The 26,963-nt window shown below is 49.2% G+C and overlaps 1 protein-coding gene across 2 annotated transcripts in view; it reads left to right on the plus strand.

The window, feature by feature from the left end:
* INSR (insulin receptor) overlaps window positions 1-26,963 on the plus strand; it is a 138,271-nt gene that overhangs the window by 71,593 nt on the left and 39,715 nt on the right. For both annotated transcript variants that reach the window (XM_039251635.1, XM_039251634.1), the window contains exons 3-7: window positions 14,637-14,958; window positions 21,086-21,234; window positions 22,287-22,431; window positions 25,357-25,571; window positions 26,690-26,816. In XM_039251635.1, coding sequence (XP_039107566.1) covers window positions 14,637-14,958; window positions 21,086-21,234; window positions 22,287-22,431; window positions 25,357-25,571; window positions 26,690-26,816 — 958 coding nt within the window. The remainder of the gene's footprint in view (window positions 1-14,636; window positions 14,959-21,085; window positions 21,235-22,286; window positions 22,432-25,356; window positions 25,572-26,689; window positions 26,817-26,963) is intronic.

The raw sequence follows: 26,963 nt of genomic DNA on the forward strand, positions 1-26,963 counted from the left end.
TCCTTCCTAGACAGAAAACAAAGCAGCCAGACTGGCTTTAGGAACCAACTCAATAAAGAAAGAAGCCAAAAGTTGTCTCCCTTTGGTCACAATGAAATTTGAAATAACTATATCTCTTTTCTTTCTTTCTTTCTTTTCCTTCCTTCCTTCCTTCCTTCCTTCCTTCCTTCCTTTTTCTTTCTTTCTTTCTTTCTTTCTTTCTTTCTTTCTTTCTTTCTTTCTTTCTTTTCTTTTCTTTTCCTTTTCTTTTCCTTCCTTCCTTCCTTCCTTCCTTCCTTCCTTCCTTCCTTCCTTCCCTCCTCTTCCTCCTTCTTCTTATTCCTTCTTCTCCTTCAAGTAAACTCTATTTTATTTCATGGCGTGTCTGTAGAAATGCAGTATATTCTACTGTTTACTTTTGTCCTGGACAAGTTGAGGAGATTTTCTCCATTCCCTGTCACCGAGTCTAATCTCAGCTAGCTCCTGGGACACTGGCTTCCGTTGACATGTGTACATTCAAGACCACTGTGTACTTGTGATTGAAAAGCCATCAGTTGTGTGAGCGAGCAGACCTTCTTATGGTGGAGATTGTCCCCAGGGAAACCCTCCGTGCAATTCAGACCTTCGCAGTAGCAGATTTCAGACTCCCACATTCCTCATTTACACTTCCTTGTTCCCAAGGAGGCTGCAGTTTCTTTCTCTCTCTCCCACCGCTAGAAGATGGTTATACCTAATTCCGAAAACAACACCCAGAATGTGACCATGTGCCTAAATATGAACAGAGAAAAAGAGGCAAAGAACTCAAGGCCAAAGGCATTATTAGGGAGTAAAGGAGAGGTTTTGCATTGTGTGTAGGGAATCCTTAATGAAGGCCCACCAGCAGTATCAAACTTTAGAGAGTAAATTGTAGGAAATACAAGAAAAATTGAGAAAGCTTTGGGGAGCTTCAAACACAATCTTGATCACGTAGATAAACCTCCAGTAGGCAACAAGGAGTTTGGATAATATGGTTAATAAGATCGTGGTAATAACAGACACAGACTGAACTTTGTACTCTGCAAATAATACACATTTTAAAATGGTCTTGGAATATTTAGAAAAATTAATCATCTGTTAACTCTAAAAAAAAAAAAAAAAAAAAAAAAAAAAAAAGCCCCAAGACAGTCCAGTCCAAAAAGCAGACGTTGCACTGGCGCTAATCTCTTGCTGCAAGTGAACAAAAGTGGAAATTAATTTTTAAAAGCTTAACTGAGCAAGCATGCAAGACAGACTCCTACCATGTGATAATTAAAAGCAAAACATAACTCTTTGGTCAGGAAGGATCTCAATACTGTTAAGTATAGACTCTTTAAAAGGCAGTGGAGTAGGTGCGCCTAGGGGGCTCAGTCCATTAAGCGTCTGACTTCGGCTCAGGTCCTGATCTCGGGGTTCGTGGGTTTGAGCCCCGTGTTGGGCTCTGCCGACAGCTCGGAGCCTGGAGCCTGCTTCGGATTCTGTGTCTCCCTCTCTCGGCCCCTCTCCTGCTTGTGCTCTGTCTCTGTCTCTCTCTCAAATATAAATAAACATTTAAAAAAATTACAGAAGGCAGTGGAGCGGATCAGGGCTGCACGTGATTATATAGAGAAATCACAAAAATGACACAATGAATAATAGAACAAATCTACATGGGAAGAAGGAAATAATAAATTAACAGGGACTAACTGATTTAGAAAACAAATAGAACTGACAGACTCAAGAGCTGGGTCTTTCAGAGCTGCAGTGCGCAATAAGGTAACAACTCACCTCATAAATATTGTTTCTCAGTCACATTTGCCAGATTTCCAGCTATCAGTGGCTATATGTGGCTAGCGGATTTGGACAGCACAGATACAGACCTTTTCTATCAATGCAGAAAGTTTATTGGACAGTGCTGTTTTCCAAAGAATTTATAAAGTAATGTAACTAAGAAAAAAAAGGGGGGGGGAGAGCAAATATACATAAAATGAGGAATGAAAATAGAAATGTAATTTAAACCCCACTAAAAATTATAGACAGGTCTGGTAATACTTTTGGAAATATTATTGAAATAACTTCATTTAGTGTTTTAAGTACTTACTTTATTTAGATTGATCAGTATGTTGTAGAACTGAAGGCTGTGAATTTGCCCCCAAGAGCAGCTATGCCTACATCTCATAAGCTGTGCCATTGCTATTGTTAATTTCTAAGTAGCCTGCAAAGTTTACCTTGGTTCAAGAAGCAGAAAGCCTGAGTAGGTGGAAACAACTTTTAAAAAGTTACTCTTACAGTAACTGCCTAACACATGTATGTATTACATACACAAATGAAGAAAACTTTAAAAATTGTCCACGACAAGAAAAACAGGGGTCCCTGCACCTTGCAAGAGTGTTTTTTTGGATCAGGCTGGGGTGGGCTGAGGAGGGACTTAGCAAACACAAATACAATCTATTGACTGCAGAAGCCTTGATGTTCTAGACCCCACACCTCAAACCTAGGCCAGGCAAGTCAGAGCACCCAGCTTCCTTGTTTGTCATTTGTCTTGTGAGACATGTCCAGCTGCCCAAGGGGAAAACTTGGGAACCAGCCGGGAGATGAGTCCTGAAGGCTCCACCTTCCTGGTGGTTTCAGAAGCCAGCCTCTTCCTTCCTGTTCTCTCTGCCCTTGCCTTCCTCAGCTGTCCACCAGAGAGCTAGAAAGTTGCCCCAAACATGGATCTGACAGTGTCTTTTCTGATTGAAGCCCTTCTTTGGCTTCTCCTGAGGTGCATAGTCCAAGCCCCTCTGCTCCCTAACCTTCCAGGCTTCTTCCCCTGTACTTTGCCCTTCATCAACTCTGAACTGTTTATAGTTCCCTAAAGGTGGCCCTGATGATTCATGCATTTGCACGTACTGTTCTCTCCTGATGGGATAAAACCAGCCACTTGATCTCCCGTCTTCCCCTCCCCCCATGAGCTTTATTTTGCACCTCCTGTGTGCATTGCTCTGGGATGCAGTAATAAATCCTTCCTTTCACGGGGCGCACGTGTCGCTTGTACACGTTGGGAGAGAAGAGACTGTCTCCATTCATTTCTGCGTAACAGTGCCTAGAAGGGGCCACGTCTGGGTGGGCCAGGGTGGGGAACAGGTGAATAAACCCCCCCAGTAGAACTACGTGATGCCACACCCAGTCCCAGTCTCCTTCGGAGACCTGGATTCGAGTTTTGACCGTGCTGCTTGCTAGCTGAGTTGCCGTTAGCGAAGAGGCCCTTTTGTGCCCCCAAAAGCAGATGGTTTCTTGAGTAATAATAGGGTTAATAAGAGCTTCCTAACCGATGTGGGTGATGTGGGTTGAACGTTGTATTCCGCAAACCGAATACACATCTTAAAGTGTATTCTTGTTGGGGTGTTGTTAGAGATAAGGCCCATTCACTGCCTCGGTTTACCGGAATTGCAAAATACACGCAGAGCACACAAGTCTACCGTCTTCAAATCTACAGGGAACACTGGCTAGAGGGTACCCCCAAAACAGCCTGTAGATGTTCTTACAAGTGTAACTTAGGAGTACGGCCCTTGGTCTTCTGGGTGAGCGGGTGGTGGAAATACCAGGGGTAGGGTCTGAGCACTGCCCCCTTTGTGCGGCCTCGGCCCTTGCCACTCCCCCCTGGCCTCCGACGTGGGGGTTTTGCTGTGTGACCCTGGAGAACCTCTGCCCTCCTCTGGGCCCCTCCCGAGTGAGGCTCGCGGCCAGGGCGCCCCTCGGTCATCCCAGGCGGTGCCACGCGGTGACCCGATCTCCTCCCGGGCACACGCCCAGCTCGCGCGCAGCACAAGACGCCCAGTCGTGCTTGGGGCCGCCCGCACACACGGTTTCATCCTTTAATTTTTTCCAAAGTTTCATTCTTTGCAGGCCCGTCCTGCAGACCCTGCATCTCCGAGAGACATCCCCTGCCCCCCCGCGCCCGCCCTCTGCGGGGCCCCCAGAGCGGACCGCCTAGCGGCGGTCACGGCCGGGAGCACCAGTCTGCAGACCGGGCCCCGCGCGCCCGGGGGCGGGGCCAGAACTCCGGCAGCACGCCCGTCTATTGGCTGAGCGCGAGGGCGGCGCTGCGGCTGCCGCCACTGCCCGGCCCGGATTCCACGGAACGGAACGCGCCTGGGGCTTTGTACTGCGCGGCCGCCGCTGGCTCGAGGGGGCGGGGCCTCGCCCGCCCTTGGCCCGCCTGCCCGCTAGGAGCTACACACACGCAGATACCTGCAACCGACCAATCCCGAGGCTGCCTTGACGCGGAGCCACCGGCCCCCTTCCCCAGACCCACCCCCTTCCTGGCCTGCGTGCGCCGCCGTATTTCTCCGAAGAGCTTCGCAACTCGATTCCACACGCATCTGGAAGGCGAATCGGTTTGCGCGCGCGTCGGGGCGGCTTTGTCAGGGAAAGAAAAGGGCGAGCGTCCCTGGTTCAAGGACACGCGACCTTGGGGTCGCGGACTCGAAAAGGTGTCTGCTGACCCCTTCCCCCCGCACCCCGCCAGCTGTCAGAAGGTCGCCCCAGGCCCTCACCCTGCCATTAGATCATCCTCTGGATTTCAAGGGGAAGGCTTTCCCCGGGTTGTGCTGCCCGCGCCCCGGGGTGGGGGTGGGGGGCTCGGGGATCCCGGCCGGGTGTGGGGGAGAAGGGCTGCGAAACTGAGAAAGTGACTCTACAGAGTTTATAAAATTCACACTTGCAAAGAGCCGCGGGGCCCTGCGGGGAATGTGTCTGCAGGCCCATGACGCAACTGTTCCGTTTGGAAATTTCTGGAAAGCAGCAATTTTGGGGATAATAAATCTTGAGTGTTTTTTTTTTTTTTTTTTTAACTACGGGCGTTGGAAGGAAATGTACCAAAATGTTATTAACATATGTCGTGCTATGGAAACAGGGTTTTTTCCTCACCCTTTGGCTTTCTTTTGTTTTTTTACCATATAGCTTCTTAATTAAGAAAAACCAAACCGATTTGAACTTTAAAAGGCAAAAAGGAAAAGGCTTATTTTTCTAAGCCTGTCGCTGCGCTAATCTTTCTCACTCTTCCAGGGTTTAAACGTTATGTTGGATGGTTTTTTTTTTTAACCTTTTTATTTTGATGTAGCTTTTAAGTTTACAGATGAGCTGCAGGAATTGTATCCGGATTCATTAGTTGTTACATCTCACCCTGTTTTATCTCTGAAGTATTTATGTATGGACATTATACGCATTTTTTTTCCCCTAAACCATTTGAGAGTCAGTTGTAGGCATACTGCCCTTTTATCCTTAATTCTTCAGTGGCTGTTTTCTAAGGGCACTAAAATTATCTCACACAGCAGCAGTACAATGATAAGAATCGGAAAATTACCACTGATGCGGCACTTTAATCCACAGCCTCCTGTATGAATCTCATCAATACTATTTTTTCCTGGCCCCATTTCGGATCTATGACCACATTTCTTATTCGCTTTGACTGTTGACTTTGTAATAAGAAAAATGATCTTAAGAGAACCTTCTTAAAAGCTCTCAATGACGCCTGGCAGCTAGCTATTCCCTGATAGTTGTCCTGAACTATTGAGGATAGAATTATTTAATTGATCAATAGCATTTATTAATTGTCTAACAGAGACCTTTTTTTTTTTTTACAAATAGTTTATTGTGAAATTAGTTTCCACATAACACTCAGTGCTCATCCCCACAAGTGTCCTCCTCCATGCCCATCCCCCCCCCCCCCCCCATCCATCAGTCCTCAGTTTTTGTCAGCATTCAAGAGTCTCTCATGGTTTGCCTCTCTCCCTTTCCCCCACCATTTCCGCCCTTCTTCTCCCCCTTGTTCCTCCGTCAAGTTCCTCCTAATCTTCCTATACGTGCAAACATATGGTATTTGTCCTTTAACAGAGGCCTTTTTAAAGTGTGCGTCCAAGAGGCGCCTGGGGGGCCTAGTCGGTTAAGAGTTCGACTTCGGCTCAGGTCATGATCTCGTGGTCTGTAGGTTTGAGCCCCATGTCGGGCACTGTGCTGACAGCTCAGAGCCTGTAGCCTGCTTACGATTCTGTCTTCCTCTCTCTCTCTGCCCCTCCCCAACTTGTACTCTGTCTCTCTTTTTCTCTCAAAAATAAACTAAAAAAAATTAAAAGTGTGTGTTCAAATAGATGTCAGGGCAGTACACATACATATAACAAAAAAAAATCAAATTTGCTGATACGTAAGGATGTTACTACCTACCCTATAGGTTTATTCCCCTCCCTCCCAGAGGGACATATGTCTCATTAGTCCTTTCTTACCCCCCCATTATTTTTAATTTAATTTTTTTATTTGAGAGAGAAAGAGAGAGAGAGAATGGGAGAGGGGCAGAGGGAGAGAGAAAAAATCTCAAGCAGGCTCCACACTCAGTGCAGAGCCTGACACAGGACCTGAGCCAAAATCAAGAGTCAGATGCTCAACTGATTGAGCCATCCAGGTGCCCCCTTCCTGCCCCCCTCCCCCATTTAAAGATATAATTCATATACAGCAGAATCCACTCTTTTTTGGTGTAAAGTTCTGCGGATTCTGACTGATCTGTGCATTCACACAACCACCACCACAGTCAAGATACGGAACCGCTCCATCATTCACCCAGATTCCCCTGCGCCGCTCTAGCGCTTCCTCGCTTCCAGCCCCGGTGACCATGTGCATCCACCGTCTCTTCAGTTTTGCCTTTTCTAGGAGATCACGTAAAAGGAGTCGTTAGTGTATAGCCACGCATTTGAAGTTCATCCACGGTGTGGGCATCAGCACTTCATTCTTTGTTGATTGCTCACTAGTGTTCATTGTGCGGAGGTATAATGTTTACCAATTCCCCAGTCAAGGGATATTTGGGTTGTTTCCAGGGTTGGGTGATTACCAACATAGCCACTATAAACATGTGAATACAGGTCTTTGTGTGAACATGGCTTGTTTGTTTGTTTCCATTTCACTTGGGTAAACCCCTAGGTTGTGCGGTAAGGATACGAGGTATGTGTTTATAAGAAACTACCAGACTGGGGCGCCTGGGTGGCTCAGTCTGTTAAGCGTCCGACTTTGGCTCAGGTCGTGATCTCATGGTTTGTGAGTTTGAGCTCCGCATGGGGCTCTCGGCTGCCAGCACAGAGCCCGCTTCCTGTCTTCCGTCTTCCCCTTTCTCTTCCCCTTCCCTGCTGATGCTCTCTCTCTCTTTCTCAAAATAAACAAATAAACTTAGAAATATCACCCTTTAATCTAAAACCTTAAACTTCTTTACAAAAGAGGAAAAGAGGAGAAACTACTAGGCGGTTTAATGAACCAGCTGCCCTGTTTTGCAACCTCACCGCGCATGTGCCTTTCCTTTCCCCACAGGCGAGTTATGTCCTTCAGACACTGCCCTGCACCTTGTACGTCACTAATTGCCACCATGGAAGTGACTCCCAACATCGGAATGTGTTGAGCTGCTTTCCTTTTTTACAGCAGCGTACTATTCCACTCCTCAATCCACAGGAATTTGTTCACATGGTCTCCTGCTGTGGACCTTCAGGTTGTTCCCGGTCTTTGCTGTTATGAGCCCAACTGGTAATGCCCTTAGGATGCACACTGCCTTTGTCAAGGATCTGTATCCACACGTTGTCCCTGGTCTGCGGGGTAATTCCTAGGAGTAGAAATATGGGGTCAAATCGCACTTGCCTCCTTTGCTTTGAATCACTTCTTCCTCTTTTTTTTTTTTAGTTTTTTAAAGTTTATTTATTCATTTATTTTTTTGAGAGAGAGAGCGAGAGAGAGCAAGCATGAACAGGGAAGAGGCAGAGAGAGAGGGAGACACAGAATCCAAAGCAGGCTCCAAGCTCTGAGCTGTCAGCACAGAGCCCGACGCGGGGCTCGAACTCACAAACCGCGAGATCATGACCTGAGCCAAAGTCAGAAGCCCAAACGGCTGAGCCACCCAGTCGCCCTTTGAATCACCTCTTCTTAAATAAGTTGACATTCCGGTTGTTCTCTCTCACTGGGAGGCATCCTTTGGTGGGGAGCATTGCGTGCTTAGAGGGTCCGGCCAGAGGGTCCGACACAGCTGGCTTCTCACTCTGTGGGTTTGTTTCAAGGTCAATTACCAACCTTCTCCACAGGGTGTAGTGGAAAAGCCACTTGAGATAAAGTTTCAGGAAGGTTGTGGCTGCTTTTGCTAGTGTAACTGGAGGCCAGGGGGTTGGGGAACTTTCGGGAGAAGTGGGAGGGCCTGGGGGCCAGTAGCCCGAGGCACCTTGTAGGGGGAGAGGGAGAAGGTGGACCAGGAACTTATGTGTTTGGAAGACGCGGGACTGACTGGTGCTGGCTGGGTCTGGGAGGTCCGGGTGTGTGTTCCCCGCAGAGCACGCAACTGTCCTGGGAAAGCGGGCAGACCTGGACCGCTTGGCATTTTCTCGAAGAGGAAATGAGCCCAGGGTGGTGGCCCTCTGAGCCCGGGCAGCTGGGACGGCTAGGGCTTGGTTGCCATCCCCTGCCGTCGAGGTGGAGGTGCGAGGGGAGAGGAAAGGGAGCCCCTCCTCCGCCTGGTCGCTTTTCATCTTGCACAACCTGTGGTTTTCATAATTCAGCCTGGGGAGGGGGTCAGGGGCCAGCCCTTTGGCATTTCTGTTAAATAAGATCAAGTACTCGGAAACAGAGTGGGAGATACCCGGAGGTGGCTTATCACTATCAAAGCACAGCCTTCAAAAGTTCACAACACAACTCTTATGTAAAAAGAAAAAGAAAAAAAAAATAAAGCGAAAGAACACCCAGCGACACTGACACATTTCTTTTAACCCTTTAGTGAGGGGTCCCTGCAGAATGGCAGCTCTGAGCCATTTGTGGTCGCTGAAATAGGATTGTCAAGTGAGGTCCGGGGCTGCTTTAGGTCCCGGGGGCCACGACATCGCCATCACTGCGAGGTTCTGCCTTCTGTGTGGATAAACATCATTTATGATGTTTTATTTATTTACTTTTTAAATATTAATTTTTTTTATTTTAGAGAGAGAGAGAGAGACAGAATGTGAGCAGGGAAGGGGCAGAGAGAGAGAGAGAGAGAGAGAGAAAGGGAGACACAGAATCCGAAGCAGGCTTCAGGCTCTGAGCTGTTAGCACAGAGCCCGATGCGGGGCTCGAACTCATGAACCGTGAGATTGTGACTTGAACCGAAGTCAGATGCTAACCCAACTGAGCCCCCCAGGCGCCCCTGCCGTGTATCCATCAATGAGATGATGCCTGAGTCCCCGGGTTCTACACCCCGACAGAAATAGTGACTCAGTCACAGATAGGCGTCCCTGAGCAGGGGCCAGCAAACCATCCAGCCCCTTGCCTGCTTCTGTAAATAAGGTTTTATTGGGCACAGCCCAGCCCGTGCTTGCTTGACTTCTCTGGGGCTGCTTGCAGAAGAAGCTGGCCGGCTGGGCTGGAGAATGAGCTAATTCTCAGGTGGGCCCCGGCAAGAAATTGAAAACTCCAGCCGTCAGCCTCCGGCCTTGAACGCAAGTGTTGAGTATTTTTTCTTGGCATTGTCTAGGCCGGAAGGCTTATGTGTTTGGGAAGTCTTTGTTGGGTCTTTGCTAATGCTTCTTTTGAACTCCAAGGCTGACCCTTAGACACAGCCCCAGCCCAGGAAATAGAGCCTTTCCTGTTCTCACATATGCTTTCCCAGAGGGTGGGGTCTTTGCGAGTCCAAGACAATCATTGTCCGCCTAATATATTGCTTCCTGCCTTTGAGTTTCGGGCCTTAGGTTCCTGCAAACAGATGGTTTAGTAATGGCGGTGATCATCATACTAGTGGCCATGGGAGCGAACTTGTATCATACCTACGTGTGGATCAAAGGATTCTGTGCCTTACCCATATCGTCTTGTTTAGTTGTGAGAAGTGAAGGGATTGTTCTCATTTTACAGACAGGAAAACTGAGGCTGTTGCCCCTTTAAAGACGTCTTCACGGTGTGCCTGCGGGGTGGTGGGTGCCGTGTTGCCAGTTTTGGGTGCAGGTCATGCCTTCCCGGCACTGCATGGACCCTGTGGATGGCCGCGGTGATTCCATATTTTAATTTTTTTATTTTTAAAATTTAAATCCAAGTTAGTTAACATATAGTGTAATAATGATTTCAGGAACAGAACCCAGTGATTCATCACTTACATACAACACCCAGTGCTCATCCCACAAGCGTCCTCCTTAATGCCCATCACCCATTTAGCCCATTTCCTCTCCCCAAACACCCCTCCAGCAGCCCTCCGTTATTTCTCTGTATGGAAGATTCTCTGATGGTTTGTCCCCCCCGCCTCTGTCTTATTTTTCCTTCCCTTCTCCTGTGTTCATCTGTTTTGTTTCTTCAGTTCCGCATGAGTGAAGTCATATGATATTTGTCTTTCTCTGACTAATTTCACTTAGCGTAATACACTCTAGTTCCATCCATGTTGTTCAGATGGCAAGATTTCATTCTTTTTGACTGCCGAGTAATACTCCGTTGTATGCACACACCACAGCTTCTTGATCCACTCATCCGTCGATGGACATCTGGGCTCTTTCCACACTTGGGCTGCTATAAACGTTGGGGTTCACGTGCCCCCTTTGAAACAGCACACCTGTGTCCCTTGGACATATTCCTAGTAGAGCAGTTGCTGGGTCGTGGGGTAGTTCTAGTTTTAATTTTTTGAGGAGCCTCCACACTGTTTTCCGGAGTGGCTGCACCCGTTTGCGTTCCCCCGTGGGGATTCTTTAGACCCAGGAATACCAGACTCAGAGCCTAAAGATCAAGAGTTAGCTTTCGCCCTGCTGCCTCTCAAAAGGGCCTGTCTTCTTGCCTCTGTGAAATGGAGATAATGGGGGCGCCTGGGTGGCTCAGACAGTTAAGCATCTGACTCTTAGTTTCAGCTCAGGTCGTGGTCTCACAGTTTGTGGGTTCGAGCCCCACATTGGGCTCCGCGCTGATAGCATGGAGCCTGCCTGGGATTCTCTCTCTCTCTCTCTCTCTCTCTCTCTCTCCCTCCCCTGCTTGCTCTGTCTCTCAAAACAAACAAACAAAAGAAATGGAGATAATGGTACTTACCCCGTCCCCCTGCTTTATTAGAATTAAATGAGAATCTAATGGGTGGTATGTAATCCCTAAAAAAACCTACACGGACATCCCCCCCATCATCCCACCTTCCTCCAATTAGAGCCTCTTAGTTCTTTTGGGGCCCATGATGTAAAAAAGCAGAGGGGCGCCTGGGTGGCTTAGTCGGTTAAGCGGCCGACTTTCGCTTAGGTCATGATCTCACGGTTCGTGGGTTCGAGCCCCGCGTCGGGCTCTGTGCTGACTGCCAGCTCAGAGCCTGGAGCCTGTTTCAGAGTCTGTGACTCCCTCTCTCTCTGACCCTCCCCTGCTCACGCTGTCTCTCTCTCTCTCTCCTAGAAATAAATAAAACATTAAAAAAAAAAAAGCAGAATACGCACGCATGCACAGATGCTTCAATTTTTGCATGCATATTTTCACAGTATTTGTGGAGCACCTCTTGGGGGGTGGGGGTGGGGGTGGGTCTTGGAGGTGCTCTTGAGCCAGTGGCTAAACACTGGGTACTTGGGAACTGCTCCGAAGCCATTGCCTTTGCCTCCGCTCTGTCTCACCAGAGACGTGTCGGCTGAACTGCAGGTGTGAGCCTCGTCTTCAGAGCGAGGGTCGTAGCAGCCATTGCAGCGGGTGGAGCAGATGTGACCCGTCCCCTGGCCTTGCCTCTCGAAGGACAGTCAACAAGGACAGGATACTTTTTGAGAGTGATAAATACTACAAGAAAAATGTCATCAGATAAGGTGTTAGAACACGGTTGAGGAGGAGGGAGTGATTTCCAGCTGGAAGGTCAGAGAAGGTCTTTCAAGAGTGCTGGGGCCAGAAGGCCGGGGAGGGGGCAGTCTTGGGAGGATAATGGGGGGGGTGGCACTGCAGCCAGAACAGCAGGTGCAAAGGTCCTGAGGCAGGCCTGTGTGTGTGTGTGTGTGTGTGTGTGGTGGAGGGGGGAGCAGGGGGGAGGAGAAGGGAGACTCAAATGGCTCTTGTCTGGGCCTGGGGGAAGGAGTTGGAGAGCCCAGGGCAGGCTAGACCACAAGAGACCTCTCAGCCTTGGCGAGGAGTGTACTTTCGTTCTCGAAGCCTCTGCTGTCCAGTGTGTGAGCCAATGGCTACCTGTGGCTGGTGAAATTAAAACCGAGAATGGACAATGGAAAGTTTAGTTTCCCAGTGGATATTGGAACCCCTATGTTTTCTTGGTGGGACAGTAAAATGGCGCAGCCACCGTGGAAACCAATATGGCGGCTCCTCAAAAAAAATACAAATAGGATTACCGTGTGATTCAACAATTCTGCTTCTGGGCATATACGTAAGAGAATTGAAGGCTGAGTCTTGAAGAGATATTTGTGTATCCGTGATCTTAACATTAGTATTCACAATGCCCAGAAGGTGGAAACAGCCCAGGAGCCTGAGGGATGAAGGAATACATAAAATGTGGCATATACACACACGATGGAATGCTATTCAGCCCTAAAAAGGCAGGAAATTCTGACGCCTGCTACACCTTGGATGAATTTTGAAGACACTATGCTCAGTGGAACCAGCCAGTCACAAAAAAGCCAGTCTATGATTCCACTCATAGGATTTCTATCCACAGAGACAGAGGGTAGATGGTGGGAGCTGGGGGTGGGGAGGGGTGGGGAGTGAATGCTTCATGGGGACAGAGTCTCAGTTTGGGAAGTTGAGAAAGTTCTGGAGATGGGTCGTGGGAATGGTTCTATGACTGTTAGTGTACTCGGTGCCACTGAGCTGTGCCCTTAAAAGTGGTTAAGATGGTTGGGGCGCCTGGGTGGCTCAGTCGGTTAAACTTCTGACTTCGGTTCAGGTAGTGATCTTGCGGTTCATGGGTTCGAGCCCCGCGTCGGGCTCACAGCCTGGAGCCTGCTTCTGATTCTGTGTCTCCCTCTCTGCCTCTCCACCGCTTGCACTCTCTGTCTCTCTCAAAAATAAACAAACATTAACAGAAATGGTTAAGATGGTCAATTTTATGCTACGTGTATTTTGCCACGATTAAAAAAAATCAGTTCCTCGTTGCACTGACCACACACAAGAGCCACAGGGGAGAAGTGGCTACCGTGTTGGACAGCGCAACTTGGGAACATTACTGAAAGTTCCATCAGACAGTGCTGGCCCTGTGTGAACGCGGCTTCCAGGGCCACTTCTGCTTCGCAGGGCGGGCCGTTGGGGTCGGGTGGGGCTGGGAAGTTGCTGCAACAAAAAGTCTGGTCCAGAGCAGGGGGGTCAGTAACAACCCCCCAGCTTCCAATCCGTCTTCCAAGCCATGCAGAGTGAGTGAGTGAAACAGGGGATGCCACAAGGTCTGTCCAGCCTCAGGGAAGCCGTTTGTCCAGGGACACATCTGCCGACAGACTGCGAAGGGAGGGTCTGAAATCAGGGGGTAATTAGGAAGCAATGTGTAGCGAGAAGTGGCGAGAGAAGGGATGGGTGACCAGCTGCTGCGGGAAACCAGGGCAGAATCCAGCCTTGGCTGGTGGACAAGTTCACTTTCGTGGAACAAGAAACTGCCCCAGCCACAAAATCTATGCAAGCCTCTGACCTTCCATCTGCAGGGCCTTCCCCGTTCTTCCTGTTCATTAACTTCTTCATGTTGCAACAGAAGTGTCCCCTCCCCTTACGTGCAGCGCAGAGTTTGTTGCATATGCAGTGACACATTTGTGTGTTTAAGTAACTAATCTGCCTCCGGTGGGTCTGCGGCCACTTTGTTTCTTCTCCGTGTTCCTTGGCTGCGGTATCTAGATCGGGGTCATCGGATGGCTGTTGAAGCAATAAATGACCGCTGGGCCATTAGCTTCGCCTTCCCATACCTTGATTTCCCCATTTGTAACATGGAGAAAACAGGACAGAATAATGTATCTGCGGCTGGAGCCGGCTTGGTAGAACCAGTGATCCTATTGTCAGGAAATTTGCAAACTAGTTATTAAGGAAGCGGTTATGGAAACATACATGATGCAGACTTAACAAATTATGTTAGAAACAAAGATCATGGATCCTCACCACTTCCTATGATTTCACTATATTTTTCTGTTACTTACGCTTTTGAGGTTATTTGCTACTGTTATAGCTGTGTGGCAGATACGCTGTTTAATGCTGTGCTACTGTGTGTATCTCTCTGTTTTTTTTTTTTTTAAGTTTATTTATTTATCCTGAGAGAGAGCACATGCGAAGGGGGGAGGGGCAGAGAGAGAGAATCCCAAGGAGCCTCCGCACTGATGCGGGGCTGGAACTCAGGAACCCGTGAGATCATAACTTGAGCTGAGATCAAGGGTCGAACCCTTAACCGCCTGAGCCACCCAGGCGCCCCTTACTACTATCTCTTACCAGCTCCATGTTCAGCAGCATCTTTGGGTACCTTAAAACGGACCGAGGTGGGGGTGTTTGTGTACACCGTGGAAATGTGTCGAGCTTGTCTGTCTCTCCGAAGCGGTCTTAAACGTCCAGGAGCACGCCACTGGCTTGGGGGCTGATGCGAGTGAGCAGTTGTGCCTGGCGCGAAGCAAGCACTAGAAGCGAGACTGTCACTGTTATTATTTTGTTTGGCTTGCACCTCCCTCTTCCAGACTCGCTGTCTGTGCAGCCGGCACCTGAGCGAAGCTGTTGACCAGCTGTTTTCTTTCTCCCGCCAGTTTGTCCGACCATCTGTAAGTCGCATGGCTGCACCGCCGACGGCCTCTGCTGCCACAGCGAGTGTTTAGGCAACTGCTCGGAGCCCGACGACCCCACCAAGTGCGTGGCCTGTCGCAACTTCTACCTGGACGGCAGGTGCGTGGAGACCTGCCCGCCCCCCTACTACCACTTCCAGGACTGGCGCTGCGTGAACTTCAGCTTCTGCCGGGACCTGCACGTCAAATGCAAGAACTCGCGGAGACAGGGCTGCCACCAGTACGTCATTCACAACAACAAGTGCATCCCCGAGTGCCCCTCGGGGTACACGATGAACTCCAGCAAGTGAGTCCTGGCTGCGGGTTCCGGGGAGGGGGGCGGCGAACAGCGGGCTCCACGTGGGGTTGGCCGTGGTGTTAACGTTGTGTGAGAACCCCGAGTTAACAGGCTATGAGTGAGGGGGCGGCTGGCGACTGCCTGTATGCACTTGGATCTGTGAGAGGCTATTTCTGCCTCCTGTGTTTGTTCCTGGCTTTTGGAGCAGGAATTGACAAACATTCTATAAAGGACTCGAGAGCAAACGTTTTTCAGTGTCTTTTTTTATTTTAATATATATTTTTTTATTTATTTCTAGGAGAGAGAGAGAGACAGCGTGAGCAGGGGAGGGTCAGAGAGAGAGGGAGTCACAGACTGAAACAGGCTCCAGGCTCAGAGCTGGCAGTCAGCACAGAGCCCGACGCGGGGCTCGAACCCACGAACCGCGAGACCATGACCTAAGCGAAAGTCGGACGCTTAACCGACTATGCCACCCAGGTGCCCCAGTTTTTCAGTGTCTTAACCATCATTTAAAAAGTTTTTTTTTAATTTTAATTAAAAACATTTTTTTTTTTTTTAAGTTGGAGCACCTGGGTGGCTCTGTCGGTGAAGCGTCCAACTTCAGCTCAAGTCATGATCTCCCAGTTCGTGAGTTCAAGCCCCGCATCGGGCTCTGTGCTGACAGCTCGGAGCTGGAGCCTGCTTCGGATTCTGTGTTCCCTTCTCTCTGCCCCTCCCCCCCTCGGGCTCCCTCCCTCTCTCTCTCTCAAAAATAAATGAACATTTAAAAAAATGTTTTTAAGTTCATTTTGAGAGAGACAGAGATAGTGTGAGTGGGGGAGGGGCAAAGAGAGAGGGAGGGAGAGAGAGAGAGAATCCCAAGCAGGGTCCCCCCTGTCAGCGCAGAACCCGACCACAGGGCTCAGACTCACAAACCGTGAGATCGTGACCTGAGCTGATACCAAGAGTCAGACACTTAACTGACTGAGCCCCCCGGGCGTCCCCTGACCCACCATTTTTAAAGTTTTCTGGATTTAGCTTTGGGAATAGAAGACATAAAAGAAGCCCTCGGTTTCCCCTAGAATCCTTCACTCGGACGGAACTCTCTGGAATGTTGTAGCTGCCAAATGTTACAACCAAGAACAGAGCTGAGGTTTTTATGTTTTCCCGGAGCTGGAGCCGGACAGCATGCTGAGATTAGCCTGGAGCGCAAGGAGGAAAGAGACTCCATTCTAGACTGTTCCCAGGGCTTTGTTAACTTTCTGAAGGACTGTGCCATCAAACCATTTCCTATTATTTGGGTGAGGAATAGGGTTTTCTCTCTTCGGAGGTGAGTCAGATTTCCTATGCACATTGAAGACTTTTTGTTCATGTTGTCCGATTTTTAGATGAGCTATTTCAGTGTCTCAGGGCTGTGACCGAGTTTAAAAAATCTGTTTCCTGGTTTTTGTGTTGGGGTTTGAGGCATCCCCCCCCCCCTGCAAAACAACAAAAAACAAATCAGAAACAGACGCACGTCCAGGGGCCTTGAGCTGATCTGCTTACGTACAAAATCTTCCTCTTCAGACTTGAGAATTAGCCAAGCAAGCGTGTTCTGGTGGGAAATTTTATTTCCCCGGGTGGAGTGGGTGGGAAGGAAAACAATCTTTATTTCGGTTCTTATGAGCCTCGCTTTGAGTGTTTGTGAAACCTGCGAGTACAAAATGTTTTGTTTTACTTGTTTTTGATAAAACCTATCGAGTGGCTTTGTTGGCCAAAAATAGGCTTCCATAAATCAACTTGGCATGCCAGACAGGGCTTTTTTTTTTTTTTTTTTCCTGGCCCGTTTATCAGTCAGGTTGGGAAAATGACCATATTCCTTTTGATTCATTTCTGTTTTTTGTTTTTTTTCCATGTTTGAAATACAGCATGGATATTAACATCTTCCGGTGAGATGTTTGTGTTAGACACATTGGCTTTAAATAAAAGGTCTTTTCTTTTTCCTGACCGTCACTGAGACCTGAGACACTGAGGAGGGGACTTCTTTGATGTGCCTGCTGACGGTGCCGTGGTCGCCCCAGAACTGAAGCCCCAGGAAATTGGAAGCCTGTCCTGGGATGTCTGAGTCCTTTACTGAGGGGAAGGGGGCAGAGGGGAGGGTCCCAATTGTGACTTGTCATAGCAATATTTTACTTTGTCGGTTTCAAAAAAAATCAATAGCTTTCTGTCTGAAGCATTTCTTTTAGATTATGAAAGACTTTAGTGCTCTTACTTCTTAAAATTTTTTTTTAACGTTTTGTTTATTCCTGAGAGAGAGAGAGAGTGTGAGCAGGGGAGGGTCAGAGAGAGAGGGAGACACAGAATCTGAAACAGGCTCCAGGCTCTGAGCTGTCAGCACAGAGCCCGATGCAGGGCTCGAACCCATGAACCATGAGATCATGGCCCAAGCCGAAGTCAGACGCCCAACCGACTGACCCACCCAGGTGCCCCTTAGTGCTCTTATTTTTAATGTAGTTTGATATTGAATAGGACCAGATACGTTTTCTTCCATTCTTGTGGTTTATCTGGGAAATAGTTTTTTTGTATTTTCAGAACAGAGGTCTGGGAACCCACATGATTCATTAAAAAGCCTCACTAGCTATGGTCACTTTGAGGTATGTGGCGGGAGCACCAAGGTGCTCTTTCCTGGGACGAGGAGGGTGAGTATTTGGGGGTGAATATTAAGACTGCAGTGGGTATGGGGCATCCCTGTTCTCTCCCCCTGGAATACTCTGCCCCTTGATCTTTGCATGGCTGGCTTCATCCAGGTCCCAGCTTAAAAGTCACTTCCTCCAAGAACCCTCCCCTATTTGACTGTCCTGTCTGAATTAGCATCTGGCTACTCCTGGGCACATCAAACAGTTTTCACTCTTTTCATGGCATTTGCCACCAATTGATGTTTTAATTGCCAATTTATTAATTGTACCCAACCAGACGATAATGTTTCACAAGTGTATCGGTTGGCTCATGCCGTGTAACAAACCACCCAGCACTTCGTGACTTAAGATGACACTCATTTCTGATTTATAATGATTTTTGTGGGTTGACTGGTGGTTTGTCTGGCCTGGGCTGAGCCAGCCATGACCGGATGGTATAGGATAGCCTCTCGTATCTTAGATGGGCAGCTGGGGACTTTCTCTGTGTGGTTTCTCAGTGCAGTAGCCAGGAAGGGCCCGCCTCAATGTGCAAGGACTTTTCAAGCCTCTGCGTGCATTACATTTGTCACTGTCCCATTGGCCAAAGCAAGTCACATGGCCAAGCCCAGCTCCAGTGAATGGGGAAATAAACACCCCTTCTTGGTGGGACGGGCTGCAAACAACTTGTGGCCATTTGTAATCTCCCACGGGGAAAGTAGATCCTCTGTTTTATTCACTCTAGTGTGCCTGCAGCTTAGGACAGGCATTGGTAAGGGGCTAGATAGGAAATATTGTCAGTTCTGAGGGCCATATGGCCTCTTTGCTGCTACACAACTCGGCCCCTATGGCGTGAGAACAGCCCTAGATGATACACAAACCAACGGGTGAGGCTGTGCTCCAACGTAATGCTATTTACTGCGACAGGTGGCCTGCTGGATTTGGCCCGCAGGCCGTAGTTTGCCGCCCTCTGGCTTAGAGTATCACCTGTCACGTAATAGGTGCCCTGTGAATATTTGCAGAATCAACAAAAGAACCCAAACATGTGGTCACTATTCCGCTTCCGCCCCAGCTGCTCTGATATCACCCAGGAATCTGCAGTACAAGCCTGACACTGACCACCTGGAGTTAACATCAGGCTCCGTCCTCCACAAGACTGCCCTCACTCCGGATGCCAGGGGGACCCAGGCCACCCATAGTTCTGATCGGCTGGCTGTGAACTTGGGGGCTCGCACATAGCCTAATTCAGGTGCAGTAATTTGCTATACCAAGTCACAGTAGTGAAATGCCGTAGTGTTCGGTCAGTCCTGAGCCTGTTAATGGCAGTGCCCTTGGTGAGGGGTGCCTCCAGGGCTCACCCAGCTCGTGTCACTTGTGGAGAGCGCCAGACGTGTCCTCCCCCCAGCCCCCCAAGGATCCCTATTTACGGCTGGGCCGTCCCTTGTAGTTCTTATTATGATCATGGGACACACTTCAGCAAAGACTCTCTGGGAACTTTTTTTTTTAATGTTGATTCATTTTTGAGAGAGAGAGAGAGCAGGGGAGGGTCAGAGAGAGAGGGAAACACAGAATCTGAAGCAGGCTCCAGGCTCTGAGCTGTCAGCACAGAGCCCGACGCGGGGCTCCAACCCACGAACCATGTGATCATGACCTGAGCCCAAGTCAGACGCTTAACTGACTGAGCTGCCCAGGCACCCCAAGGCCATCTGAGAACTTTGAGGAATGGGGGGTGACGACTCACAAGTCCTGGAGGGCATGCGGCAAGATCACGGGTAGAGAGAGAGTGTGGACCGGGGGCTCTGCCTTTATTAGGGTCCAAGCCGGGGGTGGCCAGGGGTTTGTGGGCTCGCTCGTTACTGGTGAATTGAAAGGATATGAAGAGGAATTAGGGGAGGAAGGGAGGAGTGGGGTCACTCGAGGGGTCAGTTATCTACGTCCCCCAGCCCTTCTGACAGCGGGAGCTTCGTGAGTGGGGACAGCTGAATTCCTTATCTGGCCGTGTTGTTCGGAACCTTCCAGAGGGATGTCTTTTGAAATGGATGCTTTGGTAGTCAGGCGCTTACAGTACTCATACTTAAAATGACAGCATTATTACTGAAGACACACACGTTATCAGGGACAGTCCCAGCTCTGCCCTGTGGAATCAGGGACGTGGCGCTCCCAGCATTCAGTGTCCAGGAAACGTCACTGGGTTGGTGTCCCGCAGGTTTCCGAATCGGTGTCCGTCCCTGTGCTTGGACTCCATCTTCAGTGGCTGGAAGACCCACACGTCTACTCACATCTTTGGTCTTTTTGGTGACCAGCCCCCATTCTACCGCGACCAGGGACCACCTCATTGGCGTAGTCCCTTCGTTAGCATAACAAAGAGGCTCCCACCTCTCAGGACCTTCTAAGCTCTGTGCCAGGACCCGCTCAGACCAGATCCCCTCTTTACTGCACCATCTCAGAGGTCTCTCTGAAGAATGATTGTGCCCGGATGTGTGAGTAATGATAGTGGCAGCAACGATACCGCTAATAAAAAGTGGTCATCAGAGCAAAGACTCACAATTCTTGTTTTCCATGTGCCAAGCGCTTTAGACAGTGTCTCCTTCTGGGAGGTTCTAGTAAAATCCTCACAGGACTGACGTGGGTGTGTGCCCACCTCTGATCCCCTCCTGGGGGATGGAAGATGCCGCCCAGCCTGGCCTGGATCCCATGACCTGCCTGGACCTAAGAGGGCTGTGCAAGCCTAGGACCGACTTCAGACCCTGTGTGGGTGGGGGTTGGTGGGGGCTGGTTCCCAAAGGACTCCCGAGGTGGGGGGCAGCTGTGTTTTCTATTCGGTGACCTAGGCTACAGGCAGCAGAGGCAAAGGCAAAGGCTGTGCGCATCACACACTATCCTGTGTGAGGTTGTGTTCTAGATGTGGGCTCATCAAACCCCCACACAACAGCAAGCACCCACTCTTCTTGGCACAGCAGGGTGGGGGGGGTCCATCTCCCACAGGCCCATCAGCTCTGAAAAATTCCCATCACCATGGTAACACCCAAGCCCCACCCCTTCAGTGTGATGGCCGGAGTCCTGTCTCTGCGTGATCCTGCGTGGGGTGCGGTGCGAATCCCCATTACAATGTCAGGAGCCCCATCGTTTTGGGGTAAAAGCGTGAGTCCCCTGACTTCAGGGCGATGTTGTAGGACCTGCCACCATGGTAGGTACTGGCAGGCACCTGCCCCTTAGACGGTGGTTCTTACTGTCCCCACAGGGGACAAAGTTTGGAGACATTTTTGGCTGTCCTGCTGCGGGACAGGTGCTGCTGGTGGCCAGGGATGCTGCTTAACACCGTCCAGGTGTGGGACACCTGTGCAACGGAGAATTCTCCAGCCCCAAATGTCAGCCGTCCTGTGGTTGAAGCGCCTTGTCTTAGGGTGACGGCATAAGTCCAGTCACTTGGGACCCTGTGCAGTTTGGTGTCCGCCATGCATGTGGGGTCCTGTGTGCCCTGACCCCTCTCTCTGCTCTTTCCTCAGCCTGATGTGTACTCCATGCCTGGGCCCCTGTCCCAAGGTCTGCCACATCCTGGAAGGCGAGAAGACCATTGACTCAGTGACATCTGCCCAGGAGCTCCGAGGCTGCACCGTCATCAACGGAAGCCTAATCATCAACATTCGAGGGGGCAGTGAGTGCTCAGGGGGCAGGGGCTGCAGCCGGCTGGGACCCACCTTCCCAGACACCGTCACCCTAAGAAGTTGGCTTCCAGACCCGAAATTCACAGCTTGGCCCTGGCCCCACCCACCCTGCGATTCTAATTTTCCAAGTTGGAAATTTGCAGTCTTAGGCAGGAATTTGCACTTTTCGCAAGTAGGAACCATACCCTGTCGCAGGTCTGGAGGCCTGTTTTCAGAAATACCGTCACAGGCAAAAAGGCATCCCCGTGTTTATTTATTCAGCAAACGTTTATTGAAGACTGACAGTGAACGAAGCAAAGCCCATGCGTGGTGGATCTTACAAATAAACACATGTACATGTAATGTAAACTTGGGGTAGACCCCGCTATGAAGGGAAGTAAATCAGGGTAACGGAGAGAGTGGAGATTGGTGGCTTTTTCTTACAAAAGGCCCTATAATAAATATATTCAGTCTACCAGGCCAGACGGTCTCTGTCGTAACTACTCAACTCCGCTGTTGTGGAGTAAAAAAAGCCATAGAGAAGTGTGGACAAATGGGCATAGCTCTGTCCCAATTGAACTTTATTTCCGAAACAGACCGGATTTGGCCCCTGGGCTGTCATTTGCCAACCTCTGAAATAGAGAATAAAAGGGTTTCCTCTTTTTGAAGAGTTTTTGGTCTGAGGAACCGTATATTTTGAGCTGGAGATGAAGCAAACCAGGCAGATCTATGAGAAAATAATATCCTGGGCAAAGGAGGGCACCAGTGCAAAGGTCCTGAGGCAGAAATGTGCCTGGCTTGTGTAGGTTGGTGGGGAGGCCTATGTGTCTGGAGGAGGGCAAAGAAGGTAAAAGATGAGAAAAAAAAAAAAAGCACTGGTCACTTACATAGGGTCTTGAGACTCTGAAGTACAGGCTTTGGATCGTATTCTAAGGATGATGTGTTCTGAGCAGGGTACATCGAAGTCCCTTGCAGCCTGGAAGTTGACTCCTCACTATGGGAAATTATGAGAAGATAAACATATTTCTGTCGAAACTCACTGGATATTCTCTCCTTTCCTTAGACAACCTGGCGGCTGAGCTGGAGGCCAACCTCGGACTCATTGAGGAAATTTCCGGATATCTGAAGATCCGAAGGTCCTATGCTCTTGTGTCACTTTCCTTTTTCCGGAAGTTACGGCTCATTCGGGGAGAGACCTTGGAAATTGGGTATGTGGTTGGGGTGCCTGGGTGGCTCAGTCGGTTGAATGTCCGACTTCGGCTCAGGTCATGATCTCGCGGTTTGCGGGTTCGAGCCCCGCGTCGGGCTCTGTGCTGACAGCTCAGAGCCTAGAGCCTGTTTCGGATTCTGTGTCTCCCTCTCTCTCTGACCTTCCCCTACTCATGCTGCCTCTCTCAGAAATAAATAAAACATTAAAAAATTAAAAAAAAAAAAAAAGAAATTGGGTACGTGGCCTGGTTCCGTGTCTGTGGCCCCAGTGCTCACCAGGGAAGTTCATGAGTTAAATCAACTTAGGAATTTTTGCAAAGGCACGGAAACACCCGTGTCCGTGGATGGAGGCATGGATAAAGATACACGAAGTGGGATGTCACTCAGTCGTAGAAAGGAAGGGAATGCTGCCTTTTGCAACAACATGGATGGCCCTTGAGGGTGTTACGCTAAGTGAAATAAGTCAGAGGAAGACAAATTCTTTCCTATAGGCTCTCCCTTATATGAGGGATTCCAGAGACAGAACAAACCCAAGCTTCTAGAGACAGATAACAGACTGGTGGATGCCAGAGACAGGGGGAAGGGAGGAAGGGAACCGAGGCCAGTGGTCAAAAGGTACAAACCTCCAGTTTTATGATAAATAAATCCTGGGGCTGTAATGTGCTGCATGGTGACTGCGGTTAGCAATACTATATTCTGTATTTGAAAGTTGCTCTAAGAGAGTCAATCTTAAAAGTTCTCGTCATAAGAAACAATTTTTTTTAAAACCGTTGTGAGCTGATGGATGTGAACTTATTGTGTGATCGTTTCATAATATATACAAATATCAAATCATTATGTTGTGTGCCTGACACTAACACAGTGTTATAGATCAGTTATATCTCAATAAAACTGAAGGGGAAGAAAAACAGGTTTTTTAAATTGAGGTATATAATTGATATATATTATATTAGTTTCAGGTGTATAAGATGCTGATTCTCTATTTGTTGCAAATAGATATTGCAAAGTGGTCTCCACAATAGATCTAGGTAACAGCTATCACTACACACAGTTACAACATTTTTTTCTTGTGATGAGAACTTTTTTAACATTTATGCTCTTGGCAGCTTTTAAGTATGTGATACGGTCATATTAACTATAGGTATAAGGATATAACTTATATCTTGGTCCCCTTTGACACTGACTGCACCTGCTCCGTGTTGAAATTCTCATCAGTGGCCCATAGGATTCTGCTACATGGAGATACCCTCCCTGCCTCCTCATATCCCTCCCTTTCTCCATCTGCCTTTGAGAGTTGGTGTGCTGGGCTCCCAGCCTTGACCATCTCCCTAGGGATCTTCTGCTTGTGGCTGAGACCCACTCCCCCGAGCCCTGGCTTACCCTCCAGCGTGTCTCTAGCTGGCTGACCCCCAGAAACCTCAAACGCAACCTGTCTGACGTGGAGCTCCTCTCCTTGCCCCAGCTGTCTATTCTCATTTCTCAGATCCACGCCCCTCGAGGTCTGTTGACTCTACTCAGGTCAATGAAACAACAGAAAGCCAGACTAGCTGTGTACCATGCAGATGGAGACGGACTGACGGGGTGAGCGAGAAGTCTGAGGAAGGCTATCCAACAGTGCCGTTGAGGACCAGGGTTCTGCCCACCTTTGTGCTCCTCATGGTCACAAGATGGCTGCCTTAGCCCTAGCCTCACGCCTGTGGAGCTGACGAAGAAAAGGGGAAGGACAAAGCCCCAGACCAACTGACTATCTCCTCAGACCAATCTGCCTGGAACCTCCCACACTCTCGCCCCCAACACTGATTCCTGCTTTTGGCTCCTTGGGTCATGTGGCCACTGTCAGTTGCAAGGGAGGCTGGATAAGTAAATCCTTACCTTCGTCAGTCTGTACAGTAGAGGAAGACTGGGAAGAGGGGGCCGTGCATGGCGTTTGAGAAGCCAGCTCACTGAACTGTTTAGAATACCTTCTTGAATCACTTACCAGCTCATGCCGATTTTTCTGCCATAAAATTGCTTTTTCGCTGAGGCTCAGACCTCTCATTTGGATGATGCCAATGACCTTCTAGCTGCACATCCTAGCATCAGACCAGCACCGTCCCGCAGAAATAGGACCCAAGTCACATGTGTGACTTTAAATGTTCCAGTAGCCACAGTGTGAAGGCTTTAAATGAAATAGGTGAAGTGAATTTTAGTAGTGCCTTTTACTTAACCCATTCCATCTGAAATGTTATTTTGACATGGACTCAATATAGGAAAATGATACAGAAGTTTTCTTACATCCTTTCTTTCATGTGAAGTCTTCAAAATCTGTGTGGTGGGTTTTTTGTTTGATTGTTTGTTTGTTTTTTGTTTTTGCTTCTGGTACAGTCAAAAATGGCCACATTTCAGATGCTCAATAGCCAGATGTGACTAGTGGCTTCTGTCTCGGACAACACAGGTCCAGATGCTCCCCCTTTTCCCGTCTGTCATGTGCTGGTGGCCCACTGATCTTCTGAGGCACAGATCTAACTCAGTTAGTGGACTGTTCTAGAACCTTCCTTTGCTGAGGAAGGTCAAGTGTTCTTGGTTGTGTTCTGAAATGCCGTGTACTAGAGGGTTTGGGCCACTGTAGTTTTGTGGCCTGTTACCTGTTGGCAAGAGAGGCTATATCGCCCTTCCCTGGGTCCACCTCAGGTGCCTCTGTGTCTTCACTTCTTCCCCTCTGCAAAACCGTATCTCAGCCCATCGCTTACCCCCCTCCCCCACAAGACTGAGCACAGACACCTTCCTGGCCATGAAGACTTCCTCAACTCACCTGTTCCTCCCACCTTTATTTAACACTTAACGAGCATGTGCCAGGCAAGCGGTAGGGACTGGGGATGGAGCCTCGGCCTTGGCATTGGAGGCCACAAGCCACTATGTGACTGGGTTTGTGTGTGTTTCCATAGGAACTACTCTTTCTATGCCTTGGACAACCAGAACCTGAGGCAGCTATGGGACTGGAGCAAACACAACCTCACCATCACTCAGGGGAAACTCTTCTTCCACTATAATCCCAAACTCTGCTTGTCGGAAATTCACAAGATGGAGGAGGTTTCAGGAACCAAGGGGCGCCAGGAGCGGAACGACATTGCCCTGAAGACCAATGGGGACCAGGCGTCTTGTAAGTGGTGATGCATCATCCTTTCAGCCTAGAGTGTGGCTCCCCTCCCCCTTGACCATGGCACCAGCCCCAGGGGTGTACCACTGCCCGCCAGTGAGCTAGGACATCTCTATGTGTTATGGACTTTCTTTTTTTTTAATATTTTTATTTATTTCTAGGAGAGAGAGAGAGAGACAGTGTGAGCAGGGGAGGGTCAGAGAGAGAGGGAGACACAGAATCCGAAACAGGCTCCAGGCTCTGAGCTGAAGTCAGCACAGAGCCCGACGCGGGGCTCGAACCCACGAACCGCGAGATCATGACCTGAGCGAAAGTCGGACGCTTAACCGACTAAGCCACCCAGGCGCCCCTGTTATGGACTTTCTGAAATACCGAGGACGTGCCTGATACTAGAGATGCCACATGAGCATTGAATGAGTGAATGAATGAATGAACGATACCTCCTTATATATGGCCTCACCTCAAATAGTAGGCCCTGCAGCTGCTATAGCTGGAAAGTGCTAGCTGTCTACTCTCCTCTGACATGTTCTCTCTTGAAGGAATGTCTGAGCATTGAAGTGTCGAGGCTTCCACTTATCCCCACACGTGGACCTGGTTCCTTGTGTCAGGATGTGGGAATCCAGGGCAGGGTGAGGAGAGCAAGGTTGGGGTGGAGGTGACGGGGGGGCTTGCATTGCAGGCGGAGGGAATCAGTCCTTCCAAAGCATCGTCTCTCCGAGATCCACATGCTCTCTAAACCCACGGGGCATGTGTGCACTTGCGCTGGAGTTGTCTCCTGACACGGGAGGTTCGAGTCCACACGTGGGACGGAATTGTGTCAGGACAGACGGTACTCTTGAAAATCACTTTTCCCGGTAACCGTTGGCCAGTTGTCCTTAGCTTGGTGCTGACCACTGTTACTCAGTTGAGCATCTGGGCGAGTCGCTGGCTTGTGGTAGGGGCCACCTTGCATGCCCAGTTCTCGCCTCTGAACACCGGGAGAAGGCACCTCGAGACCCATCGAGGGAGCAGCAGGTTGGGGTCTTCCTTCTCCTGGACGCTCTTGGAAACGTGGGCTCGCCTGCTTTGGGCTGGAACAAGTTTTTGATACTGATATTGCTGTTGTTTTTAAACTTTCCTAGGTGAAAATGAGCTACTTAAATTTTCTTACATTCGGACAACTTACGACAAGATCTTACTGAAGTGGGAGCCGTACTGGCCCCCTGACTTCCGAGACCTCCTGGGGTTCATGCTCTTCTACAAAGAGGCGTAAGTTGAAAGGTTCAGAGGTGTGCAGGTGGGGCGTGTGTCCAGACGTTCCCCTCTGAGATTCCGCGATCTCTCTCCTCCATCTGTAATAACCATCGTAGATTCCTTTTGACCATCTCACAAGCTGATGGCGTGTGAAGTCACTAA

Source organism: Hyaena hyaena, unplaced genomic scaffold (genome assembly GCF_003009895.1).
Source record: "Hyaena hyaena isolate Hyena2069 unplaced genomic scaffold, ASM300989v1 scaffold_396, whole genome shotgun sequence".
Lineage (NCBI taxonomy): Eukaryota > Metazoa > Chordata > Mammalia > Carnivora > Hyaenidae > Hyaena > Hyaena hyaena.